At 38.1% G+C, this 15077-nt stretch overlaps 1 protein-coding gene across 2 annotated transcripts; it reads right to left on the reverse strand.

Annotated features, from left to right (window-relative positions):
- Nucleotides 1–548: 548 nt before the first annotated feature.
- On the reverse strand, nt 549–2504 carry COQ4_1 (Ubiquinone biosynthesis protein). Of its 2 annotated transcripts, XM_051214078.1 has the most exons (6): nt 2418–2504; nt 2247–2378; nt 2119–2215; nt 1987–2089; nt 1729–1952; nt 549–1621 (listed from the first exon to the last, which is right to left on the reverse strand). In XM_051214078.1, the coding sequence occupies exons 1-6, from the start codon at nt 2482–2484 to the stop codon at nt 1453–1455; spliced, it is 792 nt and encodes a 263-aa protein (XP_051067198.1). In that variant the 5' UTR covers nt 2485–2504; the 3' UTR covers nt 549–1452. The 2 variants fall into 2 exon arrangements, with proteins under 2 accessions (XP_051067198.1, XP_051067199.1); XM_051214079.1 differs by having other exon boundaries at nt 549–1952; nt 2247–2385.
- Nucleotides 2505–15077: the final 12573 nt, after the last annotated feature.

Here is a 15077-nt window from a genome sequence, read left to right on the forward strand (position 1 = left end):
AATCGTTGCTATGATTCGAGGAATGTCGATTTGGACTGACACATATTTGCATCAGTCTTCACGATGTCTATGACTAAGAACTGATTGACTGTTGAACTATGTAAACCAGTTCGTATCGACTCATCTTTATATGACCCAAATAAGTTCTAAGAGATATCTTCATTTCGCAACATAAATGACTGTGAAGTACTTACATGCCCTCTCATATTTGTTTAGATCCTAGTGAGCTTTCACTTTAAAAATCTATGAGTGACACAATACGGTCGCCTAAACCGGAGTAGAGTGGGTTTCAAACATGGGACTTAGTGAATGAATGTTGAACTCCTTAACCACTCAGCCACTGCCCTCCAACCACTGAATAATTAGGAGAGCTACTAAGTCATATACAGGTCCCTTTCAATCATATTTAAAACAATGAAAAAAAATTATTACATGAATATGGGAAATTCAACTTATTAGTTGCTCAGTAATTGGGTTGACAAGCAAAGTATAACAACAAATATGTTTTACACCAAGAGTATAGAGTTGTCGACCTCTCTGCAAGAATAGAACGATAGTATGCAGATTACCAATAGAGGCTACGATAATAGCTAACAAAACTAAATTTGATAGAGGGAAAAACACTCCTTAATAGTATGGTAGGGATTGTACCTAAGGGGGACTTTAATTATTGGATTCATTTATCTGAAGAGTTTATTTAAGAACTAATTGTCTTTTTAAGCACCACTATCATATAATGTTTTAACATTTCAATTAATATTGGGTTTAAGTAACGGCAAGTATGGACTCATGTGTTATATATATATATATATAGGAGATGCAAAATGCACACCAAGAATTTTTATAAGTTGGCTAGACAGAATTACGTTTCACCAAATGTTACCGGCTTATGAGATGTTTTTAGCATCAGAGTACGACTCTTGAAAACCGGTAGGAAGTAGTGGTAAAACCACTGGATAAATAATTACGATGTAGAAGATAGTTTCCTATTACAATAGGTTGTATTACACCAATATCACTAAAAAAGATCATCCTTTTACTTTAGAAACTGATTTGAGAGAAAATTTCACGGTACTGAAGGTTGCAACTGCCGGATTTAAAATGTTGTATTGTCAAAACAACAAACCTGAAGAAGACAAATTTAGTGATCAAATATGACGAAGTCTAAAGTGATGCCAGGAACTTATACATTTATAAAGTCATGACAGTCAAAACCAGTCGATACGGTATTAAAGCTTTATTAAGTGCCAAAGACCACGAAACAGATTGGATTAATTATCAGCTATCACAATGTTATCTTGTGGCAACACAAATTCTAAGCAAACTAACTTCAAACATATACTTCACGTTAGTTAAAAATGCTAAGACATTTGTAATGAAACGTTGCTTGGCAAAAACAGATCGAACTACACTATTTACAAAGTCACAATTGAAAGTGCTTCGAAACACATCTCAATCCAGTTTTCTGGGGGGTGGCGGCGACTGAATATTTAAGGATGACCTGAAATCTTCCAAGTTATCTTCCCAATGTTCCTCAAAGTAAACACACATTAGAAAACGAGCTTCTCTGCCAGTATGAATTGCGTACTCTAGATGGCTTTCTACGAAACGCTCTGTTTGTCTGAAATAAACAAAAAAAGGATATTTAAAATGTATCCGGGTAAATAACCTAAACGATACAAACAAGTGGCAAAATTTATTTATGTATTATTGATAGTAAATACTAACTTGGGTGCGAGACGCAGAGAACCAAAGTAACCACCAGTTAAACACATAGGGAGAAGAGTTTGTATGCCTTCAACCCATTTAACAACGACTTCACCAAGCATGTCAGTAGGTTGACCAAGCAAAGTATGAACCAAATCATGTATTTCCCGGTACCGAAGCATGATGTAAGCCAAATCTTGGTCATCTACAAATTTAACATAGTGTCTTTCATCAGGTGAATAACCCTGAGGCTATGATCAATCAAAATTTAGAGCCTACATATTTATCCAGAAACTTCGTATACGCTTTCCCAAACGTACCCTCAGGCAGCTTACGAAGGCTATCTAAATCAACTGTGTTAGTACGAATAGTTGGTCGGTCACTAAAAGTCAATAAAGGAGCAATGTATACCGTAATATGCGACAACCATCAGGATGATTCAGCATTCTATTGAATATTTGGCGCAAGGCGAGTTCTCCGCTAGTCTCCCCAAATGTGCTGAGCAGATCTGAAGGATAGAAGACGAAAGATTCAGTTACCAGCTCTTCTTGGGTTAATCAGACAGCCAATCCCGCTCCCAAGACTCAGGAGATATTTTTGTAAGAAACTGGTTTTGATGTGTCCAGGATAATTTTCAACATCACCAAGTTTTTCGTGAGCTACAACACCTACTGAAATCTAGGAATATATTTTTTGTAGAAAAAACTAACTTTCAGTATGCTGTGAACGAAGAAAATAACGACTTGCTGGTAAAACTCTTCTGAATGACAGGCTCATCAGCGACCTTCACAGTTAAACTATCGCACAAGTCTTCAAACACCAAAACTTGATACTGTAATAATAAACCATTAACCTATGAAAATCTATGTCTGGGTAACAGAACATAATTATTGGCTATGGAAAAGGCTGAGTTTCACCTCGAAATTACGGGAAGCCTAAAGAACAAATATTTTGGGATAAACTATGTTGTCAAGTAATTTAAGTGTATCGTAGTAGGCAATTACGGTTATGTTTTTGTTTACTTGGTTAATAAATTATAGATATTTTGAAGCAATTTTCACCAAGTAGTTAGCCTGAACTACGACTTTGCTAGGTTGTAGTTTTTCTTCAATCATGACTCACTGCCCCACACTTGTGTCGTCCATAGGCTTAATTATTTATTTATTTGAACACATAGATACTGTTACAAGAAGGCAACGGATACATATGCACCACACAAGTCTCATTTGATTTGTCTGAGGGCTGTGATGCTGCCCGGGCGCCCAGACCGAAGCAGGTTATTTTCTTAGGGAGCCACATACCGAGCCTTTGATCTTAGGGTCTGATCCACAGGGCGATGGAACAACGTAGGGTGATGCAGTAGCGTGATAGCCGGTGACCAACAATAGGTTCATATGCCATTAATTTCCTCAGAATGCTTTAGCTCATGTGCACCATTGGTTTGGAATCAAGCTATTCCAACTCCTCTAGATGGACTCTCTATATCCATCAACCCGATTAAATTGCAGGACATTTGCTTTTCGTCTTCTCAGTTTCGTAATCAACATCCTCTCCACGAGAACGGAGTTAGTAAGACTTCCCTGACAGAGGCTTTATACGCATGGCCATGTAAAAGCATTTGGAGAGGGAGGACGGACTCTCCCCATTCTTGGCCGTATCAGGGAATTTAGATGGAATGGTAAATTCGCGGTAGAAAACCTTATATTTTTCACTTGGGCCAGCAAAAACATTAAATAGCAAAACAAACCCTCCATCATGGATTATGATAGGTTTTATGAGAATGCCCCAATTCACATTGGTTGGCCGTCAGGTCCTAATTGCAAAAAAGAGTGAAGTTTATCCTCACCTCACCGAAATCACAATGGATATTCAGTATTCCTAGACTGCTTCAATTCTCCTAAAACACTCGACGTTTGCTCTTCGGAATTACATGAAAGCTATACGCTTAGATGGATACTACAGTGTAGTTCCTCACTAGAAATGCTGGCCCTAATAGCTAAAGGTGTTGAGAAATTTTCATTTTATCGGCGTTTTCATGTAACAAGAAAGGTGAATCTGGAAACGGAATAATCATATGAATTAGGAATCCTCTTCCTGAGAACTAATGAATTGAAGCTACTGCAATAACTCTGCTTCGTTAGTCAATCACCTTTGTAACCGTTATTGTATAAATCTGAATGGTGTTTGAAATCAGAAGGTTATAAGAAGCGGCAACTACATCTTATTAGGGGATAGCACAGAAGACAAAGTTATCAGCACATTGAACTAATTTGAAGCAGAGAGGAGAATGTGTGTATGCGAACAAATACTGAGGCAAATTTATAGTCAGATCGAATAAAACTCAGCTAGGAAAGGCGAAAACTAATAATGAGATTCGAGTGCATATATACCTGGGAAAGAGAACAATTCACCAAGCAAATGGTGGGTATTCCCGATCAACATCACTCAGCACAGCCACCATGGATGACAAGACAACAAACTCAAGCGGATTTTTGTCTTGAAACGATTAGCGTCCATTTAAGGAAGTAACAGAACCACGTCAGCAATCTTGGTGCGTATGAGCGAAAATCAACTCATTACCTACTTCATTCTTCGATGTCTTCGATTCTATGCTTTGGTCTGATACAACATTAAAGTTCATAAACATCACCGAAAAACTACTCAGCATCTAATAAATAAAATGGTGAGCTAAACACAAAGGTTTTCTTTTATCACAGTAGGCAGCAACTTCTGAAATGTGTAGGGTGATGGAGTGCTGTTTTTGTCAAGGAAAACTGCATTTATCATGTTAGTTGGCAAAATGACAAATAACGATATACTTAATTCATCGTAGATTACCATTGTTTCGAAAATAATTTACGACCATTTCCGCTGGTTACCGGGTACAATGTCAAAACTGGGAACGAAAATACAATTTGTCCTCTCTTGGACAATTTGGTAATGATAAAAGTGATTCGATAAGAGTTCTCACTGATGAATTACTGCACAAGATAAATAACTTTGTAAGTACTCGACAATCGCATCTCAGTGTATTGGATGATTAACAACCTTATTTCAACACTAATGAAGACCATTTCGACATTGCGAGTGACAATCATTCGTCTTTTTTGTTATGCCTATCATTTTCGTTTCGCATACTAACATTGAACTGTGAAAATGAGCTTTAAGCTAGAAAAGGTTGAGCTGTTCGATCTTCCTGGTTATTTGAACGTTTTCATTGATGTTTAGGACTACTAGTCATCTTTCAGCTTTAATTATAGTGCTTAAGGTTCAGCTGAACTACAAGAGGGTATACAGCCTGAAAAGTCTCAGTACATACTGTTTGAGGATCGGCAGACAGTTTTTCTACCAATTACAAAGCAGAATTGTTACTATTAAGTATGAGACATTTCTTATGTCAGATAAGCAATATGGTAAACACAGGTGAATAAATAGGCTATTAGACAGCCTATAGTAAAAGTTGAACATCCGAGTATACGCAAGGATATGTTCAAACTCCCAGAGCTACTAGTAACTACTTGACTAGGACAAATATTTTAGTACACAAAACAGCTAAGTAATAATAGAGTAATCGGTCTATCCAAAATTAAGGTCAAATAAAGTCGGCATTATATAGATTATATATAAACTACAAAAGCCTACTATATCTGGGTCCCTTAACTAGTTTAGTTGTAAACTCATAGTCAAAGATTTGATAGCAAAAATGACAAACAGTGTATTTTCATAAATGAAGGACTTTCGGTTCATAACCTCTGGATTCTATATTTTTCATCACCAAAGGTGGTGACGTCACACTAGGCAGAACGTATCCGGCATCCAAACCATTGGTTCTGTATAAAACAACATGTACGATAAATTAGAGGTTGACAAGCATTCCTTTCATGTTACCGCATATCGGCTATCCTACAACCAATTTCGATCACGGTTTATTTCGGATAAGTCCTTTTAGTAACTTAACAGACAATGTTATTTGAACCGTAACAATTCGCACATTTCTTTGTACCGTTATGATCACTAGATCACACGGCTGAGTCTAGCTAAGATTGTGGTGGACCAGACGATATATAAACGCAAAAAGTATCAACAAAGTCAATAAAGATCAATAGTAATGTCAATATATATAAGTTAATTATTACAAATACAATAGAAAGTTGGGACTTTACTTAAGTTCACCAAATTGATGCGTGTTAGGCTTTGGTCTGTTACTAAGAAACCACAATTATAAATGCTTGATCATTCCAATCTGGTTGACGAACTCTCCAATAATGTAATCCAGTATAAGGTGTGTATTCTCACTCACAGTCTATAAATGTAGGTAATATTTGATCTAAATATCAGTTAGCTCAATCACAAACGATAATAGAACGAGGGAACGAGGTCTATCCCCACAAGATGTTGATTGCTTGAATATGGACCGATGATTCATCCTCCTCACCATGTATGCATGTATTCAAATCCTATTATTAGCCTTTGCTTTGTTTTGCTGAGTCCTTGTAAAATTTAACTGCAAATTTGCTTATACAATTGATCGCATGTACTTATTCACCTTTCTGCTTCAAATTTGCTCGATGTGCTTATAGCTTTGTGATCTGTGCTATCCGCTAACAAACTGTAGTTGCCGCTTCTCGCTGCCTTCTGATTTTTAAAACCGTTGAGATTTATATTATAACGGTTATCGAGGTGATCGACTGACGAAGAAAAGCCACTTCAGAATTGGCCAACAAGACGTGATTCGAACACATAGACTTTTGATCTGGAGTCAGATATACGGCCACTAAAGTGGTGAATCTGTCGACGACGAACGTAACTCAGCAAGCTACGTCGATGAAGAAACTTGTGCACTCTATACTTTCGACAAACAAAGGCAGCGAAGCCAGCTCAACCTTCAATGCGACTCACTCAGGAAAGCCTGTGCAGCTCGACATGGACAAGATCAAATGTTATTGTCTTATCGACATTTTGTCCTCATAACAGCTCTACTCATTGAACTATCTAACGGATTGTTCCATTGTGGTTCAAATAATTATCGTGGTCTCATTATCACATTAATGTCAGATTATCACCTAACCTGGATTTATTGTTTTTGTCCGTGTTGACACTTTATGCTGTCATATCACTCACTGAACAAATTGTAATTTTACAAACACTCCATGTTATGACATTTGAAACTCAGTGAACAATATTTTATCATTCAGTAACGTAAAATGAGTTCGTCCCACTTTTTCCATATCATTTTTGGCCGATTTTTACACTCATTCACTTAGTGGAGGTCACTTTTTTATGTTACCACACCAGACATTTTTCATTTCGATATTGCCTCCTATTATGTCTGTGAATGCCTCTTACTCTACTAGTTGACTAGTAACGGTTACGTTCATGTTACCTATTTATCCGCATAGATGAATACATGCTGCATCGTTCATCACCCATAAATATTATCCGATCACTGCAATTAATATTGTTTCAGTCACACTGTGTATCAGAACACAGAGTCTAGTGATGAACTCTTAAAGATACTCTCTTGTTTGACACATCCAATTCAGTCTCATAGTCATCGATAATCATATGTATTATTTTTATCACGCCTTAGTACTGTTTTGTAATAAACGAGATTGAGCGCATACCTCTCAAGCCACACAAAACACTCGGGTCTTCACGACCAAAAGTAATACGATTCTACGTATCTCGTCGCCTAATTCACTAATTTGTTACTCTGGTCATTCTATCAATACATATTTATTGATAACTCGATGCATTTGTCATAACGCAAACGACAACGTACACTGACTTCAAATTTTATGGTTACTATCAACTGCAGTACAGCAAAGAATATCACCCACCGATGCAGTTATCATTTCATGGTGTAGCGGTAAATAAATCCCCAAAATAAATATCTCTGTAAGATTTCGACATTGGATGCTGACCAGATTAGTTTTAGTGGACTCGCCTAGCTGAAGGCGCTAGGTCATGCATCCGCACCAGATAACGTGTGGAGACGCCGTGCTCAACATCTATTGCAATCACTAGCCAGACTAGATCAGACAATTCCGATATATTGGCAATCTCAGATACAACTTCTGATCTCCTCGATTCTGTTCCATCTTCAATGGTTTGACTATTCTTATCTTACGAACGGGAACACTATGTATTTAAATTTGAGTCCACTCATCGCTAATCGACGCAATTTACTGTAATGAGGTTTGTTAGGATATTTTCATATTTTACTGTTCTTTCTTCTTGTAAGTTAGTCGGCACCATAGGCCAATTTGTCATATTCTACTCTACGTGTTTTCAAGAATTATTCCACTGTCATACCCATAAACGATTTAGTTTAATTTTTTGTACGCTTATTAACTTGCTTATAATTCCATTTTTGTCCGCGCTTTTATGATATTCAAGTGTTCTTTTTCATAAGTACGACACATTCATATCATACAATAGCCTTTCACGTGACACTGTACTTCACCACGTATAGAACAATATTCCCCTACTTGTTAACACTATCCACATACCACTTCAGTGTTGTTTTTGAAAACACATTTTCAAAATAAATGTGCCAATTTCTACGAGAGAGCTTTATAGCTCCGGTCCTAGCAATCTACAGCTCTTCACTTTTTTGGTCATTGATTATTTTTTTTGTTTCTGAGTATCATCGCATCTTGAAAAAGAACCCCTCCTAAATGACCGGACGGTGTAAAAAGAGCAGTTGCCAACGTCCGGGCTGTCGTTATCCTGTTGAAAGCGGCATGCAGTGCGACGAGTGCAAAGGTTGGTACCACGAAGTTTGCACGAACTTAACGCCTGCTGCTTTCAAACGGTTCAGTAAGAAGGGTTGTGTATGGCTTAGTCAACAGTGCTGCTCGGATGTAAACAGCTTGTTAACCGAGGCCATCTCACTGGTTGATGCTGCAAAGAAGTGTTTTAGCAAGCATAGTCGGAACACGTCAATCAGCACTCGATCTGTCGACACGCCAATCAACGTGAAGGAAACTAAGGTTAGTTCCATGATAGATGACTCACGCTCGTCAAAGAAGGAAAGGCAGTCTCCAAAGAGGCCTGCCTTAAACAAAAGCTCAAGAAAAGTAGGGTCTTCTGTTCCCCGTCTCCCAGATGGGATCAAACAGGAAACACCTATAAGCCGCAATCGCAAGGCTCGATCGGTTTCAAGTGGTAAACATAACCTGACCTCTCAGGTCGTCGACAACCCCCGAAAATCCAACACTAGGTTTGATGCAACTGTTATTGCTTCTACCAGCACCATTGACGAATGGGTACAGGTTGTAAGGAAGAAAAGTAGGGATATAAAAGGGAACCCTGTCCCCGTAAAAGTAGTTGAAATATCGAAAGCTGATCATAGCGACAGATCAGCTATTTTCCATAGAATCAAGGAGAGCGAGAGCTCTGAACCTAAAGCTCGTTTAGAGCATGACATTGTACTAATTAGGCAGCTGCTTAATCAACTCATACCTCAAAATATGACCGGGGTCACCTTGCTAAAGGTGTACAGACTAGGAAGTCTGGCGGACTCGAAACCAAATCATTCCAGACTGCTTAAAGTAGTATTCAGCTCTTCGAACGAACGTGACCTAATTTTACAGAATGGGCACAAATTAAAGGGTTCAGGAGTCTTTATCCGAAAGGACCTACCGTTGGCAGACCGTGTTAAAAGATGGGAAGCCGAGAAAGAACTACAATTAAGGTTAGACGCTGGCGAAAATGACCTGAAAATTGTAAATTTTCGGGTTGTAAGACTTCGACAGAGAATGATGCCGAAGTCACTCTGGGTGAAGCACGAAGGCACTTAAACAGGCTTCGGATCTGTTACACCAATGCCCGAAGCTTACTTGATAAGAGATCAGAACTAGGTGTACAGATTGACTCTACAAAGCCAGACATAATCGCAGTTACAGAAACCTGGCTGACACAGGCTATAGATAGTATGGAACTTGATTTCGAGGGTTTTACGTTAGTAAGGGCCGACAGAACACAAAAGCGCAAAGGAGGGGGAGTAGCTCTATTCATTGGGAATGCTATCCCATTCGCCATTATCGATAGTGTATCCCATGAGAGTGGGACGTGTGAATTAGTTAGTTGCCGCTTGAAATGCAAGGGACAAGAGCTGCTGGTTGGTTTGGTCTATCGCAGTCCAAGCTGTGAGGCAAATGAGATCTTGTTAAGCAGTCTCAATACTTGGTCCCAAAGTGGTCGATGTCTAATCCTAGGGGACTTCAATGCACCTATGGTAGACTGGGAAAATCTGCGAACTAAATCGTCGGAGAATTCTTTCGAGCAGGAACTAGTTGATGGGGTTATCACATGTGCTCTAGTGCAACATGCGAAAGAAGCGACAAGGTACGATCCGGACACTGTATCATCCTTATTAGATCTTATACTGAGTCACTATGAGGATGATGTTGCGAAACTCCATCATATGCCACCCCTAGGTAAAAGTGACCACGCAGTTTTAATTTTCGACTTCCATATAACTGCCAGTCATGAGGACGCGTCATTCCAGTCGAGACCCAACGTCTGGAAAGCAAACATACCAGATATCATGCATTCAGCATCGTTAGTAGATTGGACAATAGACCCAGAGTCCTCAGTTGAAACGGCCTGGGACGCATTTCGAAATTCATACTTAAAAGTTACCACACACCCACATCCCTTGGACTATACCAAAGGGGTCGAAAAACCCACCACCATGGTTCAGTAGGGAGGTCCGTATCCTTCTCCGTAAGAAGAAGAAAATGTGGGATAGATTTAGGTTACTGGGGTCTGATGAGTCAAAATCTCAGTATCGAAAGGCTCGGAATACTTGTGCCTCGACCCTCCGTAAGTCTAGAAAATTGTACGAAGAAAAGATTGTTAAGGACTCCGTAGAATGTCCTAAACGCTTATATTGTTATATAGACGAAAGGACAAAGAGAGAAGGAAATATTCCTGCTCTATGGGGCGACATTACTGCTTCATCATTAGTGGAAGACGACCTTGGTAAGGCCCAAGTGTTCTCAAACTACTTTAGCAACGTATACACCATAGAAGCGCCCTTCCCATCAGCGTATACAGATCCCCCCATACATACACTGGATAGCGTGACCATTAAAGAACTAAATGTCTTTGGTATTCTAAATAATCTTGACATAGGTAAATCCACGGGGCTCGATGAATTACATCCTAGGCTACTGAAGGAATTATCTAACTTCTTTGCAAGCCCTTTAAGTACATGCTTTAACCTATCCGTTACGCAGGGTCGTTTACCGAAAGACTGGAAAAACGCCATAGTAAGTCCTGTCTTCAAAACAGGTACGAAACACAAACCTGAGAACTACCGCCCCGTTAGCCTAACTAGTGTGGTTGTTAAAATCTTAGAAAAGATTATTCGGAAGGAGCTGTTTGAGTATCTCGATAAAAACCGGATCCTCTCGGAGAAGCAGCACGGCTTCAGAATAGGTTATTCTTGTCTCACTAACTTATTAGTGGCTCGTGAAAGCTGGTTCGCTCTTAAGGACCAAAAGCTACCTGTAGACGTCGCCTTCACTGATTTCAGTAAAGCTTTTGACAAAGTTCCGCACAACCGGCTGTTATATAAGTTAAGAAAAGTCGGGATTGGAGGCAATTTATTGATGTGGATAAAAAACTTCTTAGTTGGGCGTCAACAAAGAGTTCGGGTGAACTCAAAGTTATCTAGCTAGGAAACTGTGCTTAGTGGAGTGCCCCAGGGTACAGTTTTGGGGCCAGTGCTATTCCGCTTGTATGTAAATGACCTTCCTTGTCTCCTATCATCATCGGTCTTGCTATATGCTGACTATGTCAAGATATGGAAAACGATACGATGTAAGAGTGATAACTTAGAACTTCAAAATGACCTGAAGAAGTTATCTGAATGGTTTCAAATATGGCAGTTGCCGATAAATACTTCCAAGTGTGTTGTGATGCATATCGGTCATCAAGGCACAGATACATACACGATGAATAACACTGAACTACCTGTCGTCCAGACATATAATGACTTAGGAGTTATCGTTAGTTAAGACTTAAAGACTACTGCACACTGCCGTGCAATAACCGCCAAAAGTTTTAGAACGTTATGGTCAATAGTTAGGGCTTTTAGTCATGTCGACGCTAAGACGTTTTTGACTTTGTATACAGTGTTCGTTCGTCCTAAACTTGAGTACTGCATACAAGCGGCTAGCCCCTACTTAAAAAAAGACAGTCAGCTTTTGGAATAGGTTCAGAGTACAGCAACTAAGCTGATTCCCGGAATAGTGAAGCTTCTGTATGATGCTTCACTGGCTAAGCTAAAACTATTCCCGTTGTCATATCGTAGAACTAGAGGCGACTTGATCACAATTTTCAAATTGCTTAGTGATAAATTTGCACCTAATATGCCCTCATTTTTCTTGTCTTCCAAAACAGAGAATTTACGAGGACACTCCAAAAAAGTTCATAAGCCGAGAACAAATTACTTGTCAGCTGACCATCGACTTTCCCATCGAATCATCAACGAGTGGAATTCACTAACTCAGCATGGGGTTGAGGTTCTATCTGTCGACTCTTTCAAAAGAAAGTTGGATCAACTGAGAGACCACCATTTTCAGGACTGACACAGACCATCAAGTCTCTTGTTCTTTCCAAACTGAAACTGAAAGCCCATATACCTTACCGATCTATCTATCTTGAGTCCCGTTTTGAACTTGTTAATTATTCACTTATCAACTCTGACTGTTTTTATATGAGCGCATATGTGTACACATCTAATCCTATTCATCACATGTCTGTAACGTATTTTTATCTGGCTATAACTATTAGTTAGCGCTTGATTAAATAGAGTTGAATCACATGCCTTCTCCACCGTGCGTCATTTCCCTTCGATCTCTTCTATTCACTTCATCCCTCCGAATTCTTGTCCCGATCAATAAGTGTGCAAAATATATGCATTCAAAAACCCATTCTCGTATTCGACTTGTTTAATTCCGTTATATACACTCAAGCAGACTAATTCGATAATTTTATACGAAGACAGACGACATGCATATTTCAGTAACAAGCAATCAGAAACGATCAAACTGGAGTCCTATTCAGGGCTACAAAAAACCTAACTAATTGTTCCCGACCAATGGGACTAACATTAACAATTTCCGATCCACAGCTGAAAAGGAATCTAAAATTTTGATTATTTGACTATTCTTAGTATAATAAAAATTGGTTTTTAGTATGCCTCAGTATCGCCATAAAATTTTGCCTTTAGTAGTTCAAACTATCAGAAGCACTTAATTTGTAGGAGCTCATTGATAAAACTAAACAAAATCGGAAAAAATTTATCGATTCTATCTGATTATATGAAATATATCATTTTTAGTGATAGAAGTTATCACCATCAATCGGCACTGTTAAAAGTATCAATGAATAACAGAAAATACTTGTGAATACTTTTAAAACTTCATTTAACTTTGTCGACAGGATTCGATCTGCACTAAGCAGGACGTGACATACATGACATTGATCACCTCCAAGTAATCAATCCGTTGTAAATATATCTCAGACCCACAGGAGTTTAATCGAGACCTGGATAGCTCAGTGGTAATCTGGGTGACACGGCATCGAATATGCCAGGGAGCATCAGTTCCCTCAACATTACAGTAACACCTTTCTGAGGAGTGGCAAATAGCACGAAACATGGGTCCAGGGTTTACTGTTGACTACTTCCAACCACTATCTTATCTCAACATTGTGCATGGAATGTTAAATCACCTAGACTAGTGACCACATCGCAACTTGGTCGATGGGATTCGATCTGCACTAAGAAGGACCTGACACACATGGCATTGATCACTACTCAGTGGTCAATTATTTGTAAAATCATCTAACTTCTATTGACACTGGACATCCAAACTTCTTTTAATTTGATTTCTCCCTATCCAAATGTAGCCGAATTACGTAATATTTAATTTAAACCAGTTACTGTATTTATATAAATCACAAAGGTCACTTTGTACTATAAGCCAGATAGGTGTTATTCTATACGAGATATTACCATATAACAGTTTACTAACAGTTAGAAACACGAAGAATAAATATTTACTAATAGCATTAAACACCTTTTATAATTATCATAGTCTCTAATCTAATTGAAATTATTGCATTGCCATTCTGTTTTATTTATTTAACGTTAAAACTATGATATTATTTTGAAAAATATTACATCATATGGTTGTTTTTAACATTATGAAAGTGTGCATAGTAAGTAGGAAACTGATCACAAATTCATTTCTGAGCGAAAAGTAGATCTAATGTAGATAATTTCCCATAGAGATAAAGATATACCGTGTAAAACTTGAGTACTCGAACGCTAGAACCTTCCAAATCACAAATGAGAAGACAAGTGAAAGGAATGTTATACCAAACAGTGTAAAATATGGTACAAAACTCTTAGGGATTTATAGTTTTTAGTAAAAGCAAAATCATCATTATAGTCACTCAATCCGTATACAGGGGGTTTTAGCATTTGTCCAATAGGGAAGCTACATGTATAGATTATGACATATTCTTCTAAAAGATGATTGCATGGAATATCTTCGGCTCTTTCTGAGCTTCTTTGAATTCACCCATTGACCACCCTGACGAATAGTTTGCTGGAATTCTTTAGAAATTTACTCTCTGAGTTATGACTTTTAACCTTATTCAAATTCATGAATTTTTTCCGACTAATCAGTTGATAGAGCAAATAGATAATACTCTAGTGAACGAGAACACAAGTGAGGATGATCGAATGTATTTGAACGCAACATTATAGAACATCTTAGTAAAATCTGAGAACCATACAATAAATTCTTCATTTACAAAATGGCCATTAATTGTCTCAGACTTGGTTGGTCCTGCATTTCCACACTAATCATTCACTGTTCTTCTTCTTTTTTCTTCGAATTTCTTAACCTTCCGCTGCTAGATATTCCACTTTTGATTGATGATACATACTACTTATATATCTATCGACATCAGTAGCACACACTACAGTACTTAAGTGACATTTAGTTAAACTTTCACATAGAAAATATTAGTAACTCAACGTCTTTAATATCCCTTCTGAAATTGATACTGTCAACCAATGTAGATTGTTTCTTAATATAAAGCTTAATCGATATAGAAAAAAGCGTATAGCTTTTTTGTATTATTGATAGCTACAAAAGTTTGCAATGAAACGCATATCTTAATACTTGACGAGTGAATTGATCATTGATAAAGAGAAATTTGGGGAAAACGATAGATACAATTAGGAATGAACTAAAATAATGCGAGTAAATTATGTCTCCAATTGTATATTGTTAACAATTAAGTTTCATCCATATGTATGGTTATGTCCCATGTAGCCG

Source organism: Schistosoma haematobium, chromosome 2 (genome assembly GCF_000699445.3).
Source record: "Schistosoma haematobium chromosome 2, whole genome shotgun sequence".
Lineage (NCBI taxonomy): Eukaryota > Metazoa > Platyhelminthes > Trematoda > Strigeidida > Schistosomatidae > Schistosoma > Schistosoma haematobium.

Bases quoted from the DNA above. Each gene is read 5' to 3' on its own strand.
- COQ4_1 (XM_051214078.1), bottom strand. From the start codon at position 2,484: ATGAGCCTGTCATTCAGAAGAGTTTTACCAGCAAGTCGTTATTTTCTT. The intron at 2,379-2,417 runs GTTAGTTTTTTC...CCTAGATTTCAG, and splicing joins TCGTTCACAGCATACTGAAA to TAGGTGTTGTAGCTCACGAA. The intron at 2,216-2,246 runs GTAACTGAATCT...TCTATCCTTCAG, and splicing joins GATTAACCCAAGAAGAGCTG to ATCTGCTCAGCACATTTGGG.